Source organism: Neolamprologus brichardi, chromosome 16, assembly GCF_056152115.1.
Source record: "Neolamprologus brichardi isolate AB-2024 chromosome 16, ASM5615211v1, whole genome shotgun sequence".
NCBI lineage: Eukaryota > Metazoa > Chordata > Actinopteri > Cichliformes > Cichlidae > Neolamprologus > Neolamprologus brichardi.
The window spans coordinates 14,214,673-14,242,201 of record NC_142119.1 but is presented as its reverse complement, the minus strand read 5'-3'; the positions used below and the strand labels follow the sequence as shown (position 1 = coordinate 14,242,201).

Genomic DNA, 27,529 nt, shown 5'->3' with positions numbered 1-27,529 from the left:
GTTCTGTTTGGTTCTGAGAAGTAATTGATTCATTCAGTTTTCTTATAATAGTATAGCATATAATAGTAATATTTAGCATTCCCCTGTGCTTTTAAGTTTTGATATTTACTAATGTTATGATCTCAGACGACACATGAGCAACAAGTATAAGTTTTTATGGCAGCTTTTATATTGATACTTTTTATACTTTAAATATTTTATTGTTTTTATTATTCGCCAAAAATGGCGAAGGTATGAAAGTGAACCACTTAATGAAGCAAAGCAGTAGTGTTTGTAGAATCCTCAAACCCTTCAAATGTAATTGAAATGAGCCGTTTCCTGTTTTTCCTATTTTATTTTGAAATTGTAGCGGAAGTTGTATCCTTGGTGCGTTTTTGCTAGCTTGTTTGTAGAGGGAAACTTTTCTCCAAGGTTCGCGCTCCTCCTCTTCACGCTCCTGACATGCAGCCACTTCAGCGGCGTACTCTTTAAGCATTAGCCGCTTTACGAAGTCATCTCTCGGGCTTTTTTCACTTCTTCCTTAAAACCACCGAGCAAAAGCCTTCCCTGCTATTTTTCAGTGGAAATTCAAAATAAATTCCAAGGAATCAACAGCGTGGACCGAGGCGGGATGGGGCGGTCCGGTTGAAGTTGCGAGCTAAAGACAGGCTGAGTCTCCTCCGGTGCTCCCACCACAGTAACGCCAGTACCCGCCTTGGAGGCCATGGGCTGCGGCTTGCGGAAACTAGAAGACCCGGAGGATAGCAGCCCCGGGAAAATCTACTCCACCTTGAAGAGACCGCAGGTGGAGACCAAAACAGACACCGTGTACGAGTATGTACTGCTAGACTTCAGCTTGGAAGGTAGGCGTGTGGCATATTTAATCCATCAATCGATTAGCTGACAGAAAATGTCTTGTTTGAAGATGCTCCATCAGTGTTTTAGAGCTGCACATATTTCTTATAACGATGATATTCATCCTCTGTTGCTTCACACTCAGAATACAAACTACAGCAAAGATAAACGGACTGACAGAAAATGATCCACTAACAGTTTCTGATAGCCCGTCGCTTTTTGTGTTGCAACATCATATTCATGAGCACATAGCAGGTTTTCTTTGTCTTATCAGAAATCTATTTGCGTAATATTATTGTTTATACTGATATTGGAACATGTTTTCACTATGGGTATTTTTACTGTTTTATACAACAAATGATTCATGAGAAGAATTTTACATTTCACTTTTAACATTTTCCAAGTGCTTCAAAGTTAAAACGATTAGTTGATTAATCAATTGATTGACAGCAAATGGATGGCAACAGTTTTGGTGGATTCTTAACTGATGCTCAGAACAAATGAAGCAACTTAAAAACAAACAAAAATATTATTGTGTTATTAGTGTTTTTATTATTATTATTATTATTGTTAGTGTCTGCTCAGTGATTGACTTTTCCTCCTGTCACCATGTCACAGGCTGGGCAGGGCAGAGTCATGTAACAAGATACAATGGGGGAAATATTAACAGAATTTAAAACCAACAACAGTAATCAACACGGGCAGATTATATCGGTTAGAGGATCTGAAGAGGTTAATTTTTAGCTAATCTCCCAGCCTTACAATCAAGTATGCTGTGACATGTTCTTGAGCTGAGGCAGTGATTTGATTATTCAAAATGTTGATTGAACATTTTTGGTCAGCTGTTGTAGCTGTAGGCTTGTTGTCAGTTTTTCAAATTAAAAGGACTAAACATTTGGCTGTTTTTTGTATTCTCCTCTGTTTTATAAATGTATAAAGTGCATATTTTTGGGGCTGTTGCTTAGATAAGACAAGTGCACCTAATTCAGTTGCATCTCTAGTTTGCTTCTGGTACCTCTTACACTGGCCTCAAAGTAAACCATTGTTGCTAATTTTAATGGACCCTTCAGCTGAACAAATAGTTCAGGTTCTTTCCCGTTTCCTCTTAACAAAAGCCTGAAAGTGTTCCTTTTTCTAATTCAAGCATTCCTCTTGTTTATTTGGCCCTAAAATAACCATAAATAGCAGACGTTATGATACTGTAGTTTGTTATTCCCCGGGAAAAAGTGTAATAAAAGCACCTTACAGCCAGACAGGAAGCATCTGATGTCCAGATCACTGTTTTAGAAGAAAAGGAGCTGACCTGTTAGTTTACGTTCAAGTGTTTAGCATACATGTAATGAGTTAGCATCTAACTCTTGGTTCCTCCTGGTAACAGGGCTGTTTGCCTAGCCTATCATGAAATAGGTCACCCAAGGTTTTTTGTTTTTGTGCCCTCCTCCCTGCCTTTGCTAGTCACTTGTTACCTCAGCAAACACACGGACACACAGATTGACATACCTTCTTATGCAGTTAAATGCAGCATCCTTCCAGAGTAAACAACCCCACCTGCTCTGTTGTGGAGTTTCATTTGAACATATGCGAAGGTTGCTGTTTTTCAAGGCTAATCCCTTCATCTGGTCTCCCGACTGGCTGTTTTCACTGTGACCTATTTGGAAGGAAATGGTGATTAAGTTCTAAATGGGAGCTGAGCACGTAAACGTCAGGCCAGCACAATGATGAATCGGGGGAGAAGTACTGCGGTCAAAGTTAGAGGAGGTCAGGGGAGCAAAGTGCTCCTGTTGTGCTGTCTGCAAGAAGGTAGCAGTAGAAGCTACCATTGTCTGAGCTGTCATTATTGACCGATAAAGCTGCAGATTTCTCTGCACTATTATAGTTACAATTATAATCTTTATTATTTTTGTAGTAGTAGTAACAGTAGTAGTTTTGGTGAAATGTATTATAAAATTAGTGGCTAAGTATAGGATTTTTGTTTTTTGCTAATACGCCACCTTAATGTTTCATTAAGATTTTAAATTCTGCCTTAGATAGTGACAGTTAACCATAGTATCTGAACACAGCCTTAAACATCTGCAGCAGTAATATTGATCCGTATAACACTGATGGAACATTTGTTCATCAGAATCATTACTTTTACTTTAACTGCTCTTTACCAATAATACACAGTCTGACTTGTAGTGAGGTGTTTTCGTAGCGTGTTATTGGTACTTGTATTTAAGGAACGGTTCTAAAAAGTAGTTCAGATGGTGATTAACTTTATTAGTATACTTTAGATACTACATAACATATGGGTGAATAAAAGTAACAGGTTCGTTGGATTGTTCTATATGTTCTGTGGAATCTTTAATGTTGCCATGGGAATTTTTCTTGTTGACAGCTCTGTGTATAACCCACCAGCAGTGGGTTCATGACCCACTGTGGAAAATTATTTTAAATCTTCTGGTTCTCTGAGCCAGTCATGAGCGGGCAGTCATGGGTTTTGCCCTCAGACACACTTATAAATACAGTATTTTAGACAGAGTGTGTGTGAGTCATAGATCTACTTTAGACAAACTCTGGTTCATACGAGTTACAACAATAATGAGCTTTGTGAGGAGTCCTTGCTTCACAATGGATTCATTTCTGTAACACAAAATTAATTTGTGCTCAGCAGCAAAGTGATGGATCACACCAGGACTAGTGGGCTTAAATGACAATAAGAGTATTAATAAACAATCTGAAGTTATCCTGTAAATCTCGGTCACTTATATCTCTATCAAACCTCGACACGAGGCTCAGAAGCGCTGCATGTTTATGACTGTTTGTCTGAAGGTGGCTTCTTTTCTTTTGTGAGTTAAGTGTGAGAATAGCACATTAATGTTCAGGCTTCCTGTATTCTTGGATCCGTGTCATGGAATCTCACTTGAAATGTGCAAATATCTCTTGCTGAGTGTGAAGCTCCATAATTGGCACAGCTAAAGATAAACTGGAATGATTCCAGTCTGTGAAGGTCTAGTACAGACTGTTAATCTCCCCATTTTATGATTTTGTGTATTTAAAAAAGGGGGGTCTGTAGTGGTTTAGTCAGTTGGATTTCTTCTTGCCAAATGAGCCACGAAAAGGATCCTCAAAAAGCCAATCTGTGCCACCAAATGTGCACCACATTTACTGGCTGGTGATCAGATTTCAGTTGGATTTTTTTAAGGACAGATTTTATCTAGGTTTAATGTTTGAGAGCATGACTAACATTCCTGATGAGCACCTGGCCTGCAGATGTCTTACAGCCACCAGAGGTCAGGTTGAACTGTATGCCTGTACATATTTATTTATGAAACGCATCAAATCAAATCACTTCTATTGTCACATCACATGTGCTGGTACACTGGGACAGCACATGTGGTTCACTGGGTATCTTTATGTTTGTTTAGTATTTAGGTAGATTTTTGTTAGTACCTCTAAAAATTGTGTTGTTTGTCCAGTATTATGCCAAATGTTGGGAAATGTAATATGCAAACATAGGAAACATCCCACAGTGAAGTGCACTAGTGAGATTGTGGGGCAGCGAGCAAGTCGGCTCTCATCCAGTTGTAAAAATATTTAAATGTAACATTTCTCATTTTGCCCAGAATAAACAGTATTCTGGGCAAAATGAGAAATGTTACATTTAAATAATTAGTTTGTCAGTAATTTGGCTCATCCTGAATAAGGTTGAGTTACACTGGATATTGGTGTCTCACTGGCAAACAGGAAGTAACACATTACAAAGCTGTATGGTGGAGGCAGGTAGCTGCCCCTCTTGGTGCTGCTGGAGCTCACTTCCTCTTAAAAGGGCGTTCGTTTTCACCTCACTGTTGCCAAGTGCTGCTCACAGTCCTGATCATTGTTGTTTTTCTAATGTATAATCACCTTGACACAGCTGTTGTCCTGAACTGGTGCTATATAAGTAAAACTGAACTGTATTGTGCCGAGACTGACTCAACAGTACTCAACCCAAATGTCACATTTTGGGTTTAAGAGCTTTGCTCGTTGTTGTTAGCCAGCCTCACTGCTTTCTCACTGAACAGAGCAGAGAGGGTGAGTGTGGTGCCTGTGCTGGGAAAACAAGACCTCATTGTTAAAGGGTCCTGTCCTTGGCTCAGAGGGCCTTTTTGAGGGAAACAAAATCCACTAAATATGTATGAAAATCTTTAGATTATTATTATTATTTTTTTAAGTAGGATCACAACTGGATTTCATAAATGAAATTCTACCCCTTGTTCAAGGACATCATCACCTCTCCTTGAAGCAGTGAAGCATTTCTGGGACACGTAGTGACGATCACACACTCACACACCCATCATGTATCTCCCAGTGCTCCCAGTCAGCTTGGCCTGATTCCACTTTGAGAGGAGACTGGACTTGGGGCCTGGAGCCCGAGGCAGTACATCAAAGTGCCTAATGGCTAATGCTTCCTGAGGTTATCACTAGCAGAGGGATATATATATATATATATGAGTATGCATATTGTGTTTCTGTAGGGGAAAGAAAGCATGTCGAGCTGAGTCTTTGTAGTTATTGATCTTTTCATAGCAAACTGCTCACAGTGCATCTTACAGCCGGACAGCGCTGAGCATCCCGATCATGTCGTCCCAACAAACTTGCACCATCTCCCTGACTTTCACACTAAAATTCAGAATTTCCATCTGTAAATGAAACTTTCTAAAAATGTTTTAAATGATGGCTAAATCATCTCTAAGATGATTCCTCTTTGTTTAAGCATGTGTTTACACTTTGTCTATGGGTCATCTTTCCTTTGCACTGTTTACCTCAGCTGTAGAGATGCTACGAATCAAGAAGGTGCACAGAAAAATAATAATTAAAAAAAATAATTACAAAAATTATATATAGCTCTTCATTTAAAAAAATCAACATATTCTTAAAACCTGAGAGCTTGTTTACGACTTCCTGAATGAAGAGAAAATTATTAGTCTTCCAGAAACAGAGCGTCATTAAGCTTAACTCAGCCTGTCACATAAAGTGATGGATGATATAGCCTGTTGTAATAGTGGACTTAAATGGGCTCATATCAGCTACACAGTAAACATCCCAACAGATTGCTGGTGTTACCTTCGCTTTTTGAAACAGTTTTCCGCGCAGTTTGTTTTCTTATGTTTGTTTGTCCCAAATACAAATGCCAGGTAGCTTTATAGGTTCCTGTGTAGCATGCTCCTTCAAACTCCTGTTTGTTCTTGTAACAAGTGAGTTACTCCTGTACAGGCTAGAAGCAGTGTTGACAGAAGAATAGCCTTGTCCTGTATTTCCCTGCTTATGGACTAGCTTTGTGCAACAACTGAACAGGACTGAGGGGAATCAGGGAGTAGATGGTAATGTAAGGTGACGTGAGGACCACATCAATAAACTGGAAGATGGTTGGAGTGATGTTTATTCATGACTGACGGTGATTTCAATCGCCTTCCTCTGAGAGAGGATTGGGTTGTGAAGTGGTTTGACTGACCTCAGCCTTAGATGACTGACCCAGTTGTGATGAGGCGTTTACTGTTTCTGCCTGCCAGGTCTATTTATTATCTCCAGAGGGTAGCGCAGTTGTCTGTAATCTCAGTCTAATCCTAGTATTTAAAGGTCCACAACAGATCCTTTCAGATTAAAGTTTGTGTTTTAGGTATTAAATTTGAAGGAGATTTCAAGGACACTGAAAGGTAATGCAGACCTAAAAATGTAACCATGAATGACATGAATGATCTGAATAATCTGAAATGATCCATATTGAAAGTACATGTGTTGTTAGTGTTTTTTGTTTTGGTTGGGTTTTTGTTTTTTTTTTTTTTTGGGGGGGGGGGGGGGGGGGGTTGATGTTAGGAAAGCTAACATTAGCATTCAGCACGTTAACAGCCAACAGTCAGCGGTCATGCTTACTGGTCAACTGAGAAACAGAAAGCTGCTTTCTGCAGATGCACTGATGTAGTATTCAGATCTGCCCCTGACTCAAAAAGCTGGAGATGATGACAGGAAACCATCTGTGGGCCTCATTTTATTACATGATGTGTTTGCAGCAGTGGACTGGTTTCTCCAGCAGGAGACATTACATGGTGTAGGAAGCTGACATCAAATGTTCAGCAGTTTGGAGGTATTTGTTTCCTATAATTGATGAAGCGAGTTAACAACTAAAGAACTCATTCAAGCTGTTTTGGCTTTTCCTCATTTTTATCCAGATCCGATTTTAGGCAAACAGTGATCATGTCAGGACTTGTGTAGCACCCACTGATTTCAGACACGCCCTGAATCGCTTTTTTTCTGGTATCAGGTCTGCTGCAGGAGACTGCAGACAGACAGACACACACACACACACACCTACACACACACACACACACACACACTGTTTGTACCATAATCACAGCTTAGAGGTTTGCATTCACCTCTTGATCCTGCTGATCAGTTGCTGTTCCTCACCAGCAGCATTTGTATTTGAAGCAGATGAGCTGATAGTGGCTTTGAAAACTAAAATGTGTCAATTAATATTGTTTGCGTTAATAATCAATTAATAAACATGTAGCGATAGAGACTTCTGTGCGTGTGTGTGCTAATGAGATACACTGTTTTGTAATAGCATCCTTATTTGGGGCCGACATTTATACACAGATTAATTGTGAGACTACGCTGGTATTTAAGATATGTTAAAGATAATGACTCTATCTACGATCCATTTACTAGTAGAAGAGGGAATCACCAGACAAGCCAAGATACCATTTGACAATAATTTGCTCACAATATGATATTGTTGCGATTTTTAATATTTTTCAAAAACACGTGCAATTTATCATCTTTTAAAAAAAAAAGGTTAATAATGCCCTAAAAGTTAAACTGTCAGTATCAGTTTTATTCAATAATAAGTTATGACATTTCTTTTTTTTTTTTCTTTTTTTCTTTTTTTGGGGGGTTCAAAGTGAGATTATCAATCACACCAACATTGTTACTAAAACCTGCCATAACATGGAGTCAGTCTGCTATCAGTCTGCAACTAGATGGGGTCAAGTTAACATGCAATCTGTTTTTGGAAATACATCAATTAACTGTGATAAATCATTAAAAATCACACAGCAGTCGTCTGTCTACAAAGAAATTCATGTTAAACTATTATTCAAGTCCAAACCTTCAACAATCTCTGCAGTTAGCCCAAAGGTTGCTCTCCTGTTTTCACTTGTGTGAAGTCATGAGGTAGTTTTGTCAGCTAAGTATGCCCAGTGTTGGCTGGGCTCAGCTCACAATGAGCCCTGAGCATGAGGTGACCCTCTCGTTTGTAGTGCCCCAGAGTATTTTGGTATCCCTATTTGCCATATTGTGATGCTATGCTGGATCTTTTTTATTCCCTCCAACCCTGTTTAATAGAGGACAGTAACTTCACATAAGAATAAAGTTCAAAACTAGCCCCTGTTCTCCCTGTGTGGTATTTATGTGCCAAAGGCATTAATGTGGTGGTCCTCGGTGTCAATCACTGTCTCCTCTGGGAGTGTCTCAGTCAGACAGACATGGACATCAGACAACGGTCTGAGAAAGAAACTTCATCCACGGGGTGGGCGACTCACCGCAGAGGCAGCTGATTTTGTTGAATTGTTGCATGCCATTAAATGGGCATTTTAATAAAGGAACAAACTGTTTGTTAATCCCCATCACACGCACACAGTCTTCAAGTGACCTTAATTTGTTGCTTTTACAGTATTATAGATTTCTCTAAAATTAATGCAGAAAGTGTAACTTGCTTTGGCTCTGTAATTCCAGAACCTTAGATTTTCTCCCTGCTGATCGTTTTTATTCCTCGACTACAAACAATACAAGGACTTGAAAAAACAGACGTGTTGAGGTTCGTAGTGTGGATGTCGCTCTTCATGTATTTGCTCCTCGTTGCTAGGCAGCTTTCTCTTTTTCACACCTTCACACATGGGTTTGTGAAATCCGTCTTGTAACCCGCTCCCTCCTCCATCCCCCTTTGGCTTTACCTCCCTTTCTCTCAGCTCTGTCACCCCTCTGTGTGCCCTCCTGTTATTCAACTCCTCTTGAACGGCTTCTACATTTTTACCACGTCCTTTCTAAGCTTCCCTCCTTCATCCCCTCCACCACCTCCTCCTTTTTCTCCCATACCCCAGTGAACAGAGGCCTCAGTGTGCGGGTCCTTGGGCCAAGTGGCAGCAGAATGGGAGGGGGTGTGAGGATTGAAACGGGGGAGGAGACGAGCAAAAGGCTGTCACAAAAGCCTTGTTTAGAGGTGTATTTGGATGCTAACACAGACGTCCTGGGAGCACTGAACTCCAGTGGTGGTCTGTTTTTCTGATGTGGCCACTCTATATCACAGGCCTCATTTCATGATACAGTAGCTGTGTCATTAGCCTAAACTATGTAAACCACTATGTTCCACTAAACAAGCTAACATAAGATGTGACATGATCCTAAACAAGCTAAAATTAGCTTAAACAAGACACATTCCTAGCTTAAAATAAAGGCACTAATATAAAGTAAAACACTATGTTAAACAAGATAACATTAGCTGCTATGTTAGCCTAAACAATTTAACAGGATGTAAAACAAGTTAATTTTAGCTGATATACTAGCCTAATCCTTTGAACATTAGCTGCTACATTAGCCTAAAGAACCGAAGATAAATTGCTACCTTTAAATAAAAGCATTAACAAAAGCTGCTACAATTTCATATTTGTCAAAAAAAAAACCACGAGCTAATAAAAACAGTAGTATAGGAAGATAACTGGTGTAGGAGTCATTTTTCTTGTGCACTTATCTGTATCGCCACTAGGGGGTTGTATTTCATTTCATGCACTTGTTATGACAGGCAGGTATGAGGTTATTTAGGGTCAAAGTTAATTCTGTTCAGGTCTTAAATATTGTCTTTGTTTAAATGGAAAGATAAACGGACATTGCAAAGGAAATAAATGACTCGTGAATATAAATGAAAATGAAGATTTGGCACGGTGAACTGTGACTGAGTGCACGTAAAAGCAACGCCTACTAACAAACAAGTAGCAACCAGTAGCATCAAAATATAGGATTTACTCGCTACAACAGCGATATTCAACTTTTATCATGTACGTCTGATTTTTTTCGTTTTCTTTTTTTTTATATAATTTAAAGTTCATAAATTCCAGGAAAACTACCACTTTTTATGGGACTTTCTCCGTGTTGAGGTACTTGGATTCACTTCATTTCATGACTGCTAGGACAGCAGGCTGCTGTACAAGTTCTCTTTAGAGCTGCATCACTGTTTTCCAGCAGCTGCAACATGTGTTAAATTTAAATTCACCTCAAGCATTGAAAGCGGGGTTTAAGCCCACAGGAATGCCTGTAAACTGTTGCAGCAGTCGCCCGACCCTGGTGTTTACTGGTTTTATTGAGGTTCTGGTGGTCTTCATTCTCATGAAGGGAGCCAGCCAGACAGCTCATTCAGAGGCTGCAGTGATGTCAGCTGCATGCTGGTCTCCCAGGTCTTTTGGGTGTTTGTTCATGAGAATGTGGGGTGAATGCTTTTTTTCTGTCTTTTACACACACTCACACTCACACACACACTCACACACACACACACGCAGTCTTGTTTTCATCGCTTCACAGGCTGCTGTACAGTCTTTCACTCTGTTCCCTAAATTTAAGTCTTATCCAGAGTTTGTCCCAGTAAGGGAGATGGGAATTCCCCACATTGTTTGTGTAAACTTGTATCTCACAAGATTAGTAATACTGTTACACACAACATGAGTTGACATCAGGAGACTGTAACCACATTAACTTTCTACCTAAACATCAGTACCCACCCACAACATGAGTTGTACACAGAATAATGAGAAGTACACACAAAGCTGTCTTGACGCTGACATGCCCTATCCTTCAGTCAAGCTCAGTTAGTGGAAGTTTTGTCAGAACAAACAATGAATCTCCACAATGTGACTGTATGAACAGGAGTAAGGCTCTGAAGGCTCTGGCTCTTTATCATTCGTGTCTCTTCTTTTTTCTTTCCTTGTTTTTAATCATCCTTTCTCCAAAATGTGCAAATTGTTTTTTAAAGTCTTGGAATGCTGTGTGTGTGTGTGTGTGTGTGTGTGTGTGTGTGTGTGTGTGTGTGTGTGTGTGTGTGTGTGTGTGTGTGTGTGTGTGTGTGTGTGTGTGTGTGTGTGTGTGTGTGTGTGTGTGTGTGTGTGTGTGTGTCCGTGCACAAACGGCATGTAGCCAAACCCCTCTGAACAGTTGCTCTTTGTGGACACAGGAAGTATGGTGATAGCCACATGGATTTCCAGCCAGGACTTTAGGAAAAATGGCACAAGACTCCGCCATTCACAAACTCTCTAACTCTCTCTGCTCACTTCACACCTCTGATGGTTCACAAATGGATAAAATGAAAACAGAAGACAGGCATAGTTTGGAAAGGATCTCTTCCCCTTAAGGCTGCAGAGTCGTAAGGAGAAAGGTGTTTATTTGATGGTAGATCATGGAAGGTGATTGATGGAGCTGGTGGTCACATGTCATTTTCAGACATCATAAAAGTTGGATTGATTTATGAATAATCAGTAAATGGTTTGTGTGTCAAAGTCTTCGGATGTGTCATTCAACTCTGAGCGCAGGTTTGAAAACTGAGCAGATGATGTCTGTGTGTGCAGGTAGCCGTCCGACAGTCCAGTATGTGTCCTCGCTGTCTGAGTTGCCTCAGGCCCTACAGCCATACTACACCCAAGGCTACCTCCTGGCTGCACTTCACCCCATCATCCTGTCTGTGGGTCGGACTCGCTCGCTTCCCTTCAGCCTGCTCTACCGCGCCATCCTGGCCCGTCCTAGACCCAGGTACGCCAGTCCTAGTCCAACGTCATCAAATTTATCTTAAAACTGGCCTATTGTTGATTTTTTTTTCTTGTAAGTCATGGTCAAAGAAAGCTTTTGCCATGATGTTGTCTAGTAGGTATATGAAAGATAAATGAAGTCAGCTGCATATTTAATGCAAATTGCTGATAGGAGGTCTGACTTGCGTGCTAGCAGAGAGAGGAGACTGTGTTTTGGTTTGACTACTGTTCAGTTTCTGTTGGCTAAAATTCACCTGACGACAGGGATCTCTCAGCAGCCAGTGAGGATGGAGTATGTCTAATCTCTCAAGCCTACTGGGCTCTGCTGAGGGACCCAAGGGGGCGACAAAACCACCACAAAGAGGTATAAAACCCACTGCCAGGAAGGTCAAAACCACAATACCCACACAACAGTCGCAAAGGGACCCAGAATCACCATACACAGCTGAAACAACCGCAAACATAACAAAAATGACTTGACTACAAAGAGAAATGAAACCTCCAAGACTAAACACGACTACCATTTGGAAAAAAACTACCAAGAAACTAAACATGAAACCGAGAAACATGAAACAGCCACCAAGGAAGCCAAACTAACCAGGAGAGTCCAAAAATGATTACCAGCAACACAAAACAACCACGAACAGACTAAATACCAGGAGACTAAAATCAACCACAGAGGAACTAAACATGATTATTAGCAACATGACTGTAAAGTTGCACAAATCAACCAATACTAGGCATGAACATTTTCACACTTTTCTCTCTTGTTTAGACACTCTCAAAGTTCAAACCTTCGTAGAAAAATAAGTCCAGTATTATAGAATGAAACCAAAGATCAAACCCTGTTTTCAAGTCCACAACATGGGAATAGAGCAGCTGCCAGAAAATTCAACATTAATGAATCAATGGTACGGAAGTGGAGGAAGCAAGAAGAATGGTAACTTCTACCTTCCTTTAGCATGTCCAGAAGTCCCAGTTTTTGTGCAATGGTTAGCATCTTCCTCTGCCTTTTAGGTGCTACCGCAGGAGCCTTTGACAGTGCAAAACGCTTCATCGACATTGTTGTGTTTGTTGGAGAGAAAACTTAAAGTGCAGCACTTCAGAGTCACACTGTACCGATCAAAGATTTATGTAAATTTGACAAGCTGAACGCATTCTGTACTGTACAGGAGACACGGCACGAGGTTGATTGACAGTGGTCTACAGCTGATCAGGACACAGAACACAATGTGCTGTAAAACAAAACAAAACAAAACAATTCAATTCAATTTTATTTATATAGCGCCAAATCACAACAAATGTCGCCTCAAGGCGCTTCATAGATACAGAGAAAAGCCCAACAATCATATGACCCCCTATGAGCAAGCACTTTGGCGACAGTGGGAAGGAAAAACTCCCTTTTAACAGGAAGAAACCTCCGGCAGAACAAAAAACAACATGCAAAATTGCACCAAAAAAATCTGCGAATCAGTGAGGCCGCAAAAGGTGAACCACGTTATAGCGAGGGACCACTGTATTACCGTATTTTCCACACTATAAGACACACTTAAAATCCTTTAAGTCCTGACAGTGTGCCTTATGTATGAATTCTGGTTGTGCTTACTGACCTCAAACCTATTTTATGTGGTACACAACACTCAAAAATCTGTCAAAAATGTTTTAGTCCGACTTTGGTAAGCTATGAAGCCGCACCGCTTGATGGATTGTTGGAGCATTACAGCTACTGTGGTCTGGAGCCTCACGGAGTAATCTGGGTCCAAAATTCCGTCTACTTCAGGTCCCAAAGTCAAACGAACACTGCAGCATCACTGAGAGTTAAAAACTGTCTAAATTCTTTCATCTTTAATAAAATGATCAGCGTTGCTGCTTTACCAGGTGCAACAATTAAGTTTAACATCCAGGCATTCATGAAAACAGAATTTATTCAATTTAGTTAGACTAGAGTTAGAAGTTAGCAGGAAGTTGGCTCGCTAGCTTCCACCTAAACATGATATAGCATGTTCTGACTGAGAGATTTCTGAAAAAATTCAAACGTACTGCTCTGCTATCACTTCCAACATAAATGAAGACAGAAAACTAAACAGCAGTGACGTTTATAGGGTTACTGAAGTTGGGCTAGCTGGTATATAATGATGCTACATGGTAGCAACACAGCTATGTTAGCATAACATTAGCACAGTGAAGCTGGAGGATGAACGCTAACTTATTCCCACTCATTAAACGTAATGTGAGGGTTCCTGATGGTTAGGGACAAATGCAATCACATGACAGAATGCTGTAAACGGACCAAACTTCAGTCAGGAGAACAACTAAGATAATCCATCTACATTGCAAGGTTAGTCATTAATATACTGCAACAACATGGGAATAGAGCAGCTGGAGAGAATTCAACATTAATGAATCAATGGTACGGAAGTGGAGTAAGCAAGAAGAATGAGTTGGGTAAAGTTTGACTTATCTGACTGGTTTGTTTTGCTTAATGTGCCTTATGGTCTGAAAAATACATAGGTTTGTGGAGCGTTGTGTTGTTTATTCTGTTAGTTGTGTGGGGGGATTTTTTCCTGCAGACTGTGGTGCTATGCTCTTGTATCGAGTCGCTGTCTCCTCATACTGATGAGAACAAAGTGAAACGTTTACCTTCATGTTGAAACGGTGCTACAACGGTCTGTGCGTACTCTTATCACTACAGTAGCAGCAGCCTGCTGAGCATGTAAATGATTTATTTGTTTGTGTCTGCAGCTCTGTGACAGCTGGACTCTGCTGAACAAGTCTCCCTGGGGTCTAACACTTATCTTTGTTATGTGATTTCAGTAAGCAGACAGCATCCATGTATCACAGCGTGCCGGTGCTGAGGGTGGAGGAGTGGCCTTTACCTGGAGACTCGCTGACGGCTGACACTGTCAGAGCACTCATCGATAGGGTCAGCCATCTTTACCGGTGCATTAGTCAGATCAAAGGATAAAGAAGGGATTTTTAGTATATATGTTACGATCAAGACATCCTCAATGGATTCAAGATAAATGAGTGGTCAATGTATGATGATAAAAGCAATAAATAAATACTTTTAATGGCTGAAAAATGTTGGAAAATACATTCACCTCATCTAAACTTCTTAATCTGTATTTATCTTTGCTGTAGGTGAACAGCAGTGCACGGGGAGGGGTTCGATTCATTGGCTCCGTCCTCCAGCAGGTGAGTGGGATCACCAATGGCCGGGTGCACAGTCCAAAGAGGGCCTGTCGCTCGCCTCCACATACACCTCCTGAAACACTGCCTGGAGACAGAGAGCTGGATGACAACACCTACAGTCCTGGTAAGACAAGATATTCATGTGGGGACTTTCTGACTGGTCGTGTGACCTCAGGTTCATATCCATGGTCACAATAATGGTGTTATGTGTTAGACTGCCAAATGGTCGAGAAGATTTCACCCTTGGACCTCGTATTTTATGTTATTTTTTTTAAGAAAAATGCTAAAATGAGTCATACTTTTGCTCCTTCTCCTTCCAGATTTGAGGTTGCTGGTCTTCTTCCATTCATGGGCTCCTGGCTGTGCTCCTCTGGACTCTCTGGGCTGTCAGTACCACCAGGGGGCACTCTCCATGCGTGTTTCCAGGAAAGGCCACGTGGTCAGTGCTCTGGAGGCTGATTGGTTGGAGCTGACTGCCGCCTACTATCGCAAAGGCTGGTCACTGGTAGACTCCTTTGTTTACTGGGACACACCTAAAGGTTGGTCTGATGGTGGATGTTAAACAAGCACAGAGCGGCGCATGTATGTTTGCCCTCTGCAGGCTTGAGCACTTAAAAACATTAGTCATGATTCCAAAACTAAAAGACTGAAGAAACCTCAGCTGTCCGGTGACAACAGGTATTGTTCAACCAGTTTGAAAATGGTCTAAAACCCATTCAGATTCAGAACCAACACCAACTTTCAAAGTCATTGCAAAATCTAATCCGGACCAAAGCCAAGTTTGAAACAAGCCAAAAGTCAGGTTCAAAACCAAGTTTCAAACCATTTTTCTATGCCCCAAACCAGAGCCACAGCCAGAAGCCAATCCAAGTCTAAACCAAGTCAAAGATTAGGTTTAAAACCATCCACATCCTTGTCCAAAACAAGTGTAACAATTTGTTTAACATCACAGCCCAATACAAGTTATAAGATGGTCCAAAACCAAGTTCAGACCCAATCTTAAACTTTACACAGCTTTGTGTATGTATACACAATACACACACGTGTGTGTGTGTGTGTGTGTGTGTGTGTGTGTGTGTGTGTGTGTGTGTATAGTGTTGTGTACTTATTGTTGTGATTTACATTGCTGTGCTTGAGAGTCACCATCTAACGGAACCAAATTCCTTGTATGTGTCTGCGCGTTTGCATGGCCAATAAACACGATTGTGATTCTTAAGTCCAGCCCAACAACACTGTGTAAAATGGGCCCAAAGTCAGAACCTTTTCCGAATGTTTAACTAGTCTGACATCAGCTTGAAATCCACAAATGAAACCAGAGTTGTCAAAAAAATGTTAAAAAGACTAAAACAAGTTTGAAATGTGTCACACTGATCTGAAGCCACCTGTGTCACGTTGTAAGTGGACTGATTCTTGTATAGAGCATTCCTGCTCTCCCAGAGTACTCAAAGTTCTCTTTACAAAATGCCACAGGCATCCATTCTTCTATGCTTTTAAGTGCTTACTAACCACATTCACACACATTCATACTCCGATGGATGCATCGGAGAGCAACTTGGGGTTATGCAGACTAGGAAGAGCATAGAATCAAACCACCAACCTTCCGATCAGTAGATGACCTGCTCTACCCCCCTGTTGTCCAAAACGCTGGAACAGAGCTGTGCTCTGCAGATGAACAGGAAGCGAGGTCGCCAAAGTCGGGAAGACTGCTCCAAATATAGATGCAGTGGGAGAAAGGAGCCAAAACAGGAAGTGACTTTTTTGTGTTTATGTCAGTCAGGGTTTGTTTTTTGGTTTTTTTATGAGATAGAAATGGATCGCATATATTTTTCATGTGTTTCATTTTGGCCACAGTTTATTTTGTGCAAACTCGAGTCATACTTTCTAGTCTTTTATGAATCTATTTTAAGTCGTTTTATTGCATGCATAGAATCTGATAACTTGGATTTGTTATCCTTCTTCCTAATGAATCGGGGAGCATTAGGCAGCTCGCTGATGGTGATGGAGAGGTTTGTACAGACGGACTACAACACGAACCCTCCGCGCTGCTGTCCTCTCACACATGAACACGTGGGAACTCTCAACCTATTTCTAATAACTGGGTCATTATCAACCCAGCGACGCTCTCATTTCCCCAGCAGCTGAAACTTGGCTAGCTGCAGCAGTGTGAATCATGTATGTGCTGCCAGACAAGGTGAAGAATCTGGGAAATGTTTGATTGTTGTTCTGTACGTTTTCATAGCAGCATTTAGTTGTTTGCTCTTTTTAGCTGTGAAACTGCACAGTTAGACCACTTGATGCACAAAGCTGACTTGCGTAATGTCATCCAGCGCCCTCTGAGCGGTTTGAGTTCCACAACTGTGACTTTATCAATAAGGACCATGCCACACAAAAATATGAAGATGAATTTTTCTGTTTTCACCACAAAAACGTGACCGCGTGTCTTCCAAACAGACGTTTGTGTCACTGCCACTGTTTGTGTGTTTCAGGCGAGCCGGTGCCTCGATCGCTGGAGGGATTGTTCGTGTACGAGGAGAGAAGCACGTCTCCTCCTGCCAATGACACAATTGTTGTCGAGCAGTGGACCGTCATCGAGGTCAGTGAGATTTTTGGAGAGATGTTTGTGGAACAGAGATGTTTTATCCACTCTTTAAGGGCAAGCTTAGGTTAAACTGTGAGGTTTAAAAAAGACAAAAAAAAGTTCTTTTTGAACATTAGTAGCTTTTAACACAGTTTGAGATAAAAAATGACCCGTATGTGTACGTGTGGTTAACATTGTGAGCACCTGGGACAGAATTAGAAAGTCAAATAGACGGTTTGAAGAGTTTGAAGCTGGTCGGTTAGTGAGGCATCTGGTTTTTTATACCTTCATACCTCCTCACATTATACACCATATGACAGTATTTATCTAATCAATAGAAATCATTGTAGTGATGGATTGGCTGACTCGATAATTCCACGTTGTTACTTTCTGGCTTTACAAATATTCATTTGGTAAACTTATAATGCCATTAATGCACAACTCACCGTGTAGTTACACCAGGGATCGGTTAAGAGCAAAGCACAGAGCCACAAAACATATTTAGGCATGAAAGTGAAGAAAAAGCATCACAGCAAATCCGGTCTGGAAATTGAAATCAATTTTTGTTAAATTCTGTAGTTTCTTCCACTGATTTCATTTTTATTCCATAGGTTAGTAACTGGTTAAATAAAATAGTTTCAGGAGCCACAGGTTTGAGACCTTTGCTGTGCTTATTGGTTGAGGACCCTGACATGACACCTTAGAGCAGAGCTGAGGTCCAGTGTGAAGTGTTATACCCTTTAGACGTGACTCTAGAGGCAAAGAATTGCGCAGCTTCTTTCATGTTTGTTGGCTCTAAAATACTCCCAAACACTCTTTGTTTACTAAGCACAATCCAGTCGTTCTTTCACAGCTCTCTGAGCTCAGCTGTCCACTTTATCAGTGTCTCCATGGAGAGAGAAAACCCCCACAGCATTTCTAAACAATATCATTGCCAGCTTTTCATTCCTCAGTATAGACCAATCATCATAACTACATCGCATTTCCAAGGAACTCCTGAGAGACCAGATCCTGGCCCCCTAAAGCAGGTGTGCTTTGGAGCAACTGGCTCTCAAAGGCTCCCCTTAATGACCGGCTCTAAAATAATCAAATGTTTAACATGGAATCAAGCCAGAAGTGGTGTTTACTGAGACTCACGGCTCGCTCTTAGCCAGACAGGTTGCTTTTTCTGAGCCCTTCTGTGATATCTGGACACGTTGCTCTCCTGCAGGACTCCAATGTGAAAACAGATTACGGGCCACTCCTGCACACTCTGGCTGAGTTTGGCTGGCTGCTCACGTGCGTGCTGCCCACACCCATCATCCGGCACGACAGGTAGAAGAAGATGCTTTGAAGATGTTTTCTCTCCTGAAACATGTTTTTCAGTTGCATTTCTGACCATGCTCCCGTTGATGTGTGCAGTGACGGGAATCTGGCCACAAAGCATGTTGTATTCCTCCAGAGGCCGGTCAGAGGTCAGACAGCCGGACAGCCGAGGAACCAGGTGAGACCTTTTCCACATTCGCTGTTGCCAAGAAACATGAGGAGGCAGCTGAACGTTAAGCAAATGTTTAAATGGTCTTTAATCTGCATGTGGCATCAGCGTTCTCTGTTGGATAGACCTACAAAAGCCTTGTGCAGCAGTGAAAGAGGCGAGCTGGTTAACATGTTGGGATGTTAAGCAACTTCAGAGCAGCATAAGACACTCAGGTGCAGGTGGAGACCCGAAACAGAGCTAGAATAGACATCACTGCACTCAGCGATGTAAGTCTTGTGCTCCTGCTTTCCCAAAGTCAGTTTGGTTTACAGTGTGTGTAACTATAAACTCTAGCACTGCTCCTGTCGGTGGCGCTGTCACTTGGTGTTCGCTCGCTCTGTGGTATAGTATCACTTCCTGTTCCTGCTCAAACACAGTGGTGTTTCTGAGTAGCTTATTTGCTTAGCAGTTTAATTAACAACTTCTAAATACATTCTTTTTTCACAGTATAATCTTCACGTGCTTCATCCGAAGCACACTTTCTGTGTACTCACTACCTAATTTATAGCCAAAGTATTCACTCACTGTCTCTGTACTGTTTCGCTAGCTTAGCTCGTAGCCGACCCGTTAGCACCATGGCTACTTCACCTGTCCCTTCTGCACTTTCTTGCTCATTGTGTCAGATGTTTAGTTACTCCTCGGCCTCCTTTAGCGGTAATGATATCTGTAACAAATGTAGCATATTTGCAGCTCTGGAGGCCAGGATTACTGAACTGGAGACTCGGCTTTGCACCCTTCTCTCACCCTTAGCTAGCCAGGCCCCTGTAGCTGGTGCAGCCGAAGATAGCGTAGGCCCCGCTAGCTGTTCCCCGGCAGACCCCAAGCAGCTGGGGAAAGACGGCTGGGTAACGGTGAGGAGGAAGCGTAGTCCTAAACAGAAGCCCCAGGTACACCACCAACCCGTTCATGTGTCTAACCGTTTTTCCCCACTCGGTGACACACCCGCTGGGGGTCAAACTCTGGTAATTGGTGATTCTGTTCTCAGACATGTGAAGCTAGAGACACCGGCAACCATAGTCAATTGTCTTCCAGGGGCCAGAGCAGGCGACATTGAAGGAAATTTAAAACTGCTGGCTAAGGGTAAACGTAAATTCAATAAAATCATAATTCACGTCGGCAGTAATGACACCCGGTTACGCCAATCGGAGGTCACTAAAATCAATATTGAATCGGTGTGCAACTTTGCCAAAACAATGTCGGACTCTGTAGTTTTCTCTGGTCCCCTCCCCAATCAGACCAGGAGTGACATGTTTAGCCGCATGTTCTCCTTAAATTGCTGGCTGTCTGAGTGGTGTCCCAGAAATGATGTGGGCTTCATAGATAATTGGCAAACCTTCTGGAGGAAACCTGGTCTTGTTAGGAGAGATGGCATCCATCCCACTTTGGATGGAGCAGCTCTCATTTCTAGAAATATGGACAAATTTATTAAACCCCTCAAAACATGACTATCCAGAGTTGGGACCAGGAAGCAGAGTTGCAGTCTTACACGCCTCTCTGCAGCTTCTCTCCTCCTGCTACCCCCCCCAAAAACCCATCTCCATAGAGACTGTGTCTGCTTCCAAAAAGACAAAAAACAAACTAAAAACCAGCAACAAACAACTTAAACATTTACAAAGAAAGAACAATACAGTATCCACATCTGAACCAAAGAGTAAAACAGTGAAATGTGGATTATTAAATATTAGGTCTCTCTCCTCCAAGTCTCTGTTAGTACATGACTTAATAAATGATCAACAAATTGATTTACTCTGCCTTACAGAAACCTGGTTGCAGCAGGATGATTATGTTAGCTTAAATGAATCAACACCCCCGAGTCATTCTAACTACCAGAAATCTCGAAGCACAGGTCGAGGGGGCGGTGTGGCAGCAATTTTTCACACCAGTCTATTAATTAATGAAAGACCAAGACAGACTTTTAATTCATTTGAAAGCCTGATGCTTAACATTATCCACCCCAGCTGTGAAACTCAGAAACCAGTCTTACTTGTTATCATCTATCGTCCACCTGGGCCTTACACAGAGTTTCTGTCTGATTTCTCAGACTTTATATCTGATTTAGTTCTGAGCTCAGATAAAATAATTATTGTGGGTGATTTTAACATCCATGTAGATGCTAAAAATGACAGCCTCAACATGGCATTTAATCTGTTGTTAGACTCAATTGGTTTCTCTCAAAATGTAAAAGAACCCACCCACCACTTTAATCACACTCTAGATCTTGTTTTAACATATGGCATAGAAACTGAACATTTAACAGTGTTTCCTGAAAACCCTCTCCTGTCTGATCATTTCTTGATAAAATTTACATTTACAATAATTGATTACGCAGCAGTGGAGAGTGGACTTTATCAAAGTAGATGTCTTTCTGAAAGCGCTGTAACTAAGTTTAAGAATATAATCCAGCCACTGTTATCATCGTCAATGCCCTGTACCAACACAGAGCAGAGCAGCTATCTGAACGCTACCCCAACAGAGGTCGATTATCTTGTTAATAATTTCACCTCCTCACTACGTACGACTCTGGATACTGTAGCTCCAGTGAAAACTAAGGTCTCTAATCAGAAGTACATGACCCCGTGGTATAATTCTCAAACACGTACCCTAAAGCAGATGACTCGTAATCTGGAGAGGAAATGGCGTGTCACAAATTTAGAGGATCATCATTTAGCCTGGAGAAATAGTTTGTTGCTTTATAAGAAAGCCCTCCGCAAAGCCAGAACAGCTTACTATTCGTCACTGATTGAAGAAAATAAGAACAACCCCAGGTTTCTCTTCAGCACTGTAGCCAGGCTGACAAAAAGCCAGAGCTCTTTTGAGCCAACCATCCCTTTAACGTTAACTAGTGATGACTTCATGAACTTCTTCACAAATAAAATTTTTATCATTAGAGAAAAAATTACCAATAATCATCCCACAGATGTAATATTATCTACAGCTACTCTTAGTACCATTGATGTTAAGTTAGACTCTTTTTCTCCAATCGATCTTTCTGAGTTAACTTCAATAATTACTTCCTCCAAACCATCAACGTGTCTTTTAGACCCCATTCCTACAAAACTGCTCAAAGAAGTTCTGCCATTGATTAATTCTTCGATCTTATATATGATCAACCTATCTCTAATAATCGGCTATGTACCACAGGCCTTCAAGGTGGCTGCAGTTAAACCTTTACTCAAAAAGCCATCTCTAGACTCAGCAGTCTTAGCTAATTATAGGCCAATCTCCAACCTTCCTTTCATATCAAAAATCCTTGAAAGAGTAGTTGTCAAACAGCTAACAGATCATCTGCAGAGGAATGGTTTATTTGAAGAGTTTCAGTCAGGTTTCAGAGTTCATCACAGCACAGAAACAGCTTTAGTGAAGGTTACAAATGATCTTCTTATGGCCTCTGACAGTGGACTCATCTCTGTGCTTGTCCTTCTTGACCTTACTGCAGCATTCGATACTGTTGACCATAATATCCTATTAGAGCGATTAGAACATGCTGTAGGTATTACAGGTATTGCACTGCAGTGGTTTGTATCATATCTATCTAATAGACTCCAGTTTGTGCATGTAAATGGAGAGTCCTCTTCACACACTGAGGTTAATTATGGAGTTCCACAGGGTTCAGTGCTAGGACCAATTCTGTTTACATTATACATGCTTCCCCTAGGCAGCATCATTAGAAGACATAGCATACATTTTCACTGCTATGCAGATGACACCCAGCTCTATCTGTCCATGAAGCCAGATAACACACACCAATTAGTTAAACTGCAGGAGTGTCTTAAAGACATAAAGACTTGGATGGCCACTAACTTTCTGCTTCTCAACTCAGATAAAACTGAGGTCATTGTACTCGGCGCTGAAAAGCTTAGAAATTTGGTATCTAACCAGATTCTTACTCTGGATGGCATTACCTTGGCCTCCAGTAACACTGTGAGGAACCTTGGAGTCATTTTTGACCAGGATATGTCCTTCAACGCACATATTAAACAAATATGTAAGACTGCGTTCTTCCATTTGCGCAACATCTCTAAAATTAGAAATATCCTGTCTCAGAGTGACGCTGAAAAACTAGTTCATGCATTTATTACTTCCAGGCTGGACTACTGCAATTCATTATTATCAGGATGTCCAAAAAACTCACTGAAAAGCCTTCAGTTAATCCAAAATGCTGCAGCAAGAGTACTGACAGGGACTAGAAAGAGAGAACATATTTCTCCTGTTTTGGCTTCCCTTCATTGGCTTCCTGTTAAATCCAGAATTGAATTCAAAATCCTGCTCCTCACATACAAGGTCTTAAATAATCAGGCCCCATCTTATCTTAATGACCTTGTAGTACCATATCACCCTATTAGAGCACTTCGCTCTCGCTCTGCAGGCCTACTTGTTGTTCCTAGAGTATTTAAAAGTAGAATGGGAGGCAGAGCCTTCAGTTTTCAGGCCCCTCTTCTGTGGAACCAGCTTCCAGTTTGGATTCGGGAGACAGACACTATCTCTACTTTTAAGATTAGGCTTAAAACTTTCCTTTTTGCTAAAGCATATAGTTAGGGCTGGACCAGGTGACCCTGAATCCTCCCTTAGTTATGCTGCAATAGATGTAGGCTGCCGGGGGATTCCCATGATGCATTGAGTTTTTCCTTTCCAGTCACCTTTCTCACTCACTATGTATTAACAGACCTCTCTGCATTGAATCGTATCTGTTATTAATCTCTGTCTCTCTTCCACAGCATGTCTTTATCCTGTCTTCCTTCTCTCACCCCAACCGGTCGCAGCAGATGGCCGCCCCTCCCTGAGCCTGGTTCTGCCGGAGGTTTCTTCCTGTTAAAAGGGAGTTTTTCCTTCCCACTGTCGCCAAAGTGCTTGCTCATAGGGGGTCATATGATTGTTGGGCTTTTCTCTGTATCTATGAAGCGCCTTGAGGCGACATTTGTTGTGATTTGGCGCTATATAAATAAAATTGAATTGAATTGAATTGTGTGAGGAGGTTGTAAATTCAGACGCCAGCAGGGATGCAAATTTCCCTTTAATTTCCTTACCCAAGCCAACATTTCATAATTCCACCTCTCAGCTTAGCTTCCTCACATTAAGCTGAAGAGTTTTCTTTCTTTGGGATTTTCAAGAAAGCACTTCTAAACATGCTAGTTTTCTTTAGAAAGTATACATTGCTTTTATTTAATGTTGTGACTGGAGAACAGCAGCAGTGTTTAGTGGAAGTAAAGAGCTGACCTGTATTACCAGCATCACCCAGATGAAGATGAATGAAAAATGGCTCTGTTGGATAAGCAGGAATATCCTCTGTGTGGCTAAAGTCCCCCCTGGTGGAGAAAGTCGGTACTACTCTGAGTTCACTGCAGGTGATGGCTGCAAACTCGTAGGAGGGCAGAAAAACAAATCAGCAGTTACCTGGAAACTATTCCAGGTGTAGTTTTCATGAAGCTGCTTTATTTATTTCAGTCGCCAGTCTGCAGAGCCGCCCTCAAGAAAATCTGTCTTTAGATTTTTATTTTAAATCGTAGTCCATCTGTGTCATTTCATGGTCTGTTATGGGTTCTGACTTGTGTCCCTCTCTGTCTCCAGTCTGTGTCCAGTCACTCTGTGAGTCGGGCAGCCAGCAGCCCCGACCCTCCAGACACCCTTGCTCTGCCTGCGGGAGGCATCGGGGGATTCCCAGTGTTCGGAGGAGGGTACCCCAGCTCCCTATCCCACATGGAGGAAGGTGGCTTTGAGCAGGATGAGGGGAAAGCTGAGGTCACCTGTATGTAAGCAGGTGGAAGTACCCAAGCAAAGAGATATGAACTGTGGAAGGTTCAGACTATTCACCATCTGACAGAGACTTTAATGTAGAGGAGCTCTGCACTTTGAAAATGTTGTTAACAAAGCCATAACGAGAAAGCGGTTGGACTTAGATGTGCAGAGTGATGCACGCCTAATAACAGGTGCTCCCAGTATTATAAAGCACAGGAAATATGTTAATGTTATTGTGAGAACTTGAAGGAGCGAGGCTCTGCTTTCTGCTTACAGTCTGGAGTTATGCTCCTTCACAGCTCAGAAACATACTGAAGCAGGAAGAAATCTAGTTTAGTTTAAAGTTATTTAGAAAGAGTACAAAAAGTGATGTGGAACTATGACTAAACATAATAGGAAAAAGTCACAGGCAGTTTTGGTTAAAAGGGCCTACTTGTTCTTACTTCAACCCTCTAAAATCCATGTTTCCTGAGAAAGTTCATGAATGTCAGCTTTAGATTTATATATCAGTGAGACAACATCCTTCAGTCAAGTAATCAGTTGTCAGTAATAAATGTATTCCAGAAACTGTGAAAGGAAAAAGAAAGTAGCACATTCCAGACTTTGACATATGACCGGTGACCTCAGCTTGAAGTGTGTGGATATAGCTGCTCGGTGCGGCTGCCATCGTCCTGTGTGGTCACTGTGTGGTGTCAGTGGCTCTATTAGGTTTAATATCGTACACGATGGAGCTCGATCAGTAGAAATTTGACTTGTTCTTTCATAACTGGTTTAAAGCCCCAGCTGTGTGTGCTTTCTGTTGGCGTGTGTGTATAACTGACTTTCAGTCAGAAAAGCAGCAGATGTTCAGCGTCTGGACTCGGAGTTTTTTTCTCTCTTTGCTAATGTGCTGCTCATAAAAATCGACGAGGAAGACTCCTGGAGCCTCGAGGAAGATGCCGGGGTGGTGGAGGTGTTGCGCTAGGACGTGGTGATGCAGGGCAGCAGCTCTGACGTGTGAAAGGAGGAGATGGGAGCATTTGGAGTTTAAAGGTGAACTGGAAGTGTGTGTCAGGTGTGTGACGTGAGGAGAGTGAGAGGGATGTTGGTGTGCGTGACACAGGGCAACTGGAGCACCACTTCAGTGTGTAGCTCTTACGCTGTAATGAAGGCTCTGTGCTGAAAACATACAAGGTATAAATGGTGGGCGTGGCTTCTGTCTGAAAAGTGAAGCAGACACACAAGTGCCTTAAACCTGCACTCTTTCTAATGGCCACCAGGGGGTGATACCAAAGGTTGCAGGTCCTATACAAGTCTATGAGGAAACAGCCCCCTGCTTGGACCTCTATAAACACGAGTTCAGTGACGTATTTTGGTTCGTACTGATGAAAACGCTCCGCTTTGTAAAGTTTGGTCACTCCAAGTGTCAGAGAGGACGACTCAGTCGGTGAGCACATGGTCTGAGTCAGAGCTACACCCACAGCTCATTACATCAAAGTTCTGATGATGAGGTCATCACACAGTTTACATGTTTTGGAATACATTTATCTGATATTTAGCTCTCCACTGAAGTTTTGTTTCTATTGTCACATATGATGTTTCACAATTGTTTTGTAGTTTCACCAGGTAACCACACAAAAAGAGAAAAGTCACTGAACTACTTGAGCCACCGTACAGATATGTAGTTAAACTATATACCTCCCCAGTACATGATGAAAGCGAGGTGCCTGAAACAGTATATTTGTACAGAAAAGACTATTTCTCTGAGATGTTACAGCTTTTTCAGCTATTACTCTGGAAATCATTCATACAGCTCATCGTGTTTAAAAGTATTATTTTTCCTCCTTCATTTTAAAGGTACTGCTAATATTCCTGCTGCTTTCCAGACATTCAGTGTTACACACATCCTAAATGGATGGAGGGCTCTTTTTCTGCTGTTGTGCATGTGTGTATAAGTATATTAGATGATAAGTGTATTTGTCTCATTTATATAAAACATTTCTAAAGCTGAGCTTTGAAATAGAAGCGATAGATGTCGTTTGCAGTCTGTGATGCACAAATACAAGAAATGTGAGTTAAATGCCACAAACATGAATTTCTAACAGGTGCCATGTTCTGTGAATAGTATCAAAATGTTTTTTTAAAAAAGACCCTGGAAACTAATTTTTCGAAGAGAGATTTGAGATTTCAGGATGAGGGAGAGCTTCCATGCCAATTCCTGATTAAACTATTGTTTGTTCTGGGATTTTACAAAGGGAAGTTACGTTATAATAGGACACAAATGGGACAAAAATATGGAGTGACCTTATGAATCAGGAATGACTTTTAAGCGGACCTGTTCTTCTCATTTTCAGCAGATTTGATCTTGGACTGGTTACAAGAGTCACATTGCACTATTCACAGTGAACCGTTCTTATTAGCGCTGATCTTCAGTTCATCCCGTCTGAAGCCACTTTTAGCTTCCTTTAAGCCAGCTTTATTACGATTGGCTGCCCTTCCTTAAGCGTTTACAGGTGGGTGGGGCTTCTGTGCTTGCAGCCTGAGGGGGCTTTATTAGAGCAAACAGTAGAAATGGCCAACATGTACATACCCTGAACTCATTATGTTAATGTTTGCTTTGTTTAATGAGCTCGATGATCAGAACAGTGCGTCAGGAAATGAGGAAAGCAGAGCAGGTCTCCTTAAAGATCAACTTTCAGGTTAATCTGAGGACTTTTATAAATAAGGTGCCGTTTTAGTTTGAATGGAAATGTATTAAATGGGTGTTCACTGTCAGTATTAATATTCTAGCTTTTCCCTCTTCTGAGAGTTGTACATTTCCCTTCCTTTATTGTGGCTGTTATTTTTTATTAAACAGTATTTCCCATGTCTGACTCACTGATTAACCACACGACC

General features: G+C 41.5%; 1 protein-coding gene across 1 annotated transcript; it reads left to right on the top strand.

Annotated features, from left to right (window-relative positions):
* Positions 1–390: 390 nt before the first annotated feature.
* rftn2 (raftlin family member 2) lies at positions 391–27,500 on the top strand. Its single transcript, XM_006805821.3, has 9 exons — positions 391–842; positions 11,460–11,640; positions 14,451–14,559; positions 14,778–14,952; positions 15,149–15,367; positions 17,315–17,421; positions 18,617–18,720; positions 18,808–18,889; positions 24,488–27,500. The coding sequence occupies exons 1-9, from the start codon at positions 704–706 to the stop codon at positions 24,671–24,673; spliced, it is 1,302 nt and encodes a 433-aa protein (XP_006805884.2). The 5' UTR covers positions 391–703; the 3' UTR covers positions 24,674–27,500.
* The last annotated feature ends 29 nt before the right edge of the window (positions 27,501–27,529 follow it).

Excerpts from the sequence above, each read along its gene's own strand:
- rftn2 (XM_006805821.3), top strand. The coding sequence starts at position 704 with ATGGGCTGCGGCTTGCGGAAACTAGAAGACCCGGAGGATAGCAGCCCC. Across the intron at positions 843-11,459 it reads GCTAGACTTCAGCTTGGAAG|GTAGCCGTCCGACAGTCCAG; the intron begins GTAGGCGTGTGG and ends CTGTGTGTGCAG. Across the intron at positions 14,953-15,148 it reads TGACAACACCTACAGTCCTG|ATTTGAGGTTGCTGGTCTTC; the intron begins GTAAGACAAGAT and ends TTCTCCTTCCAG.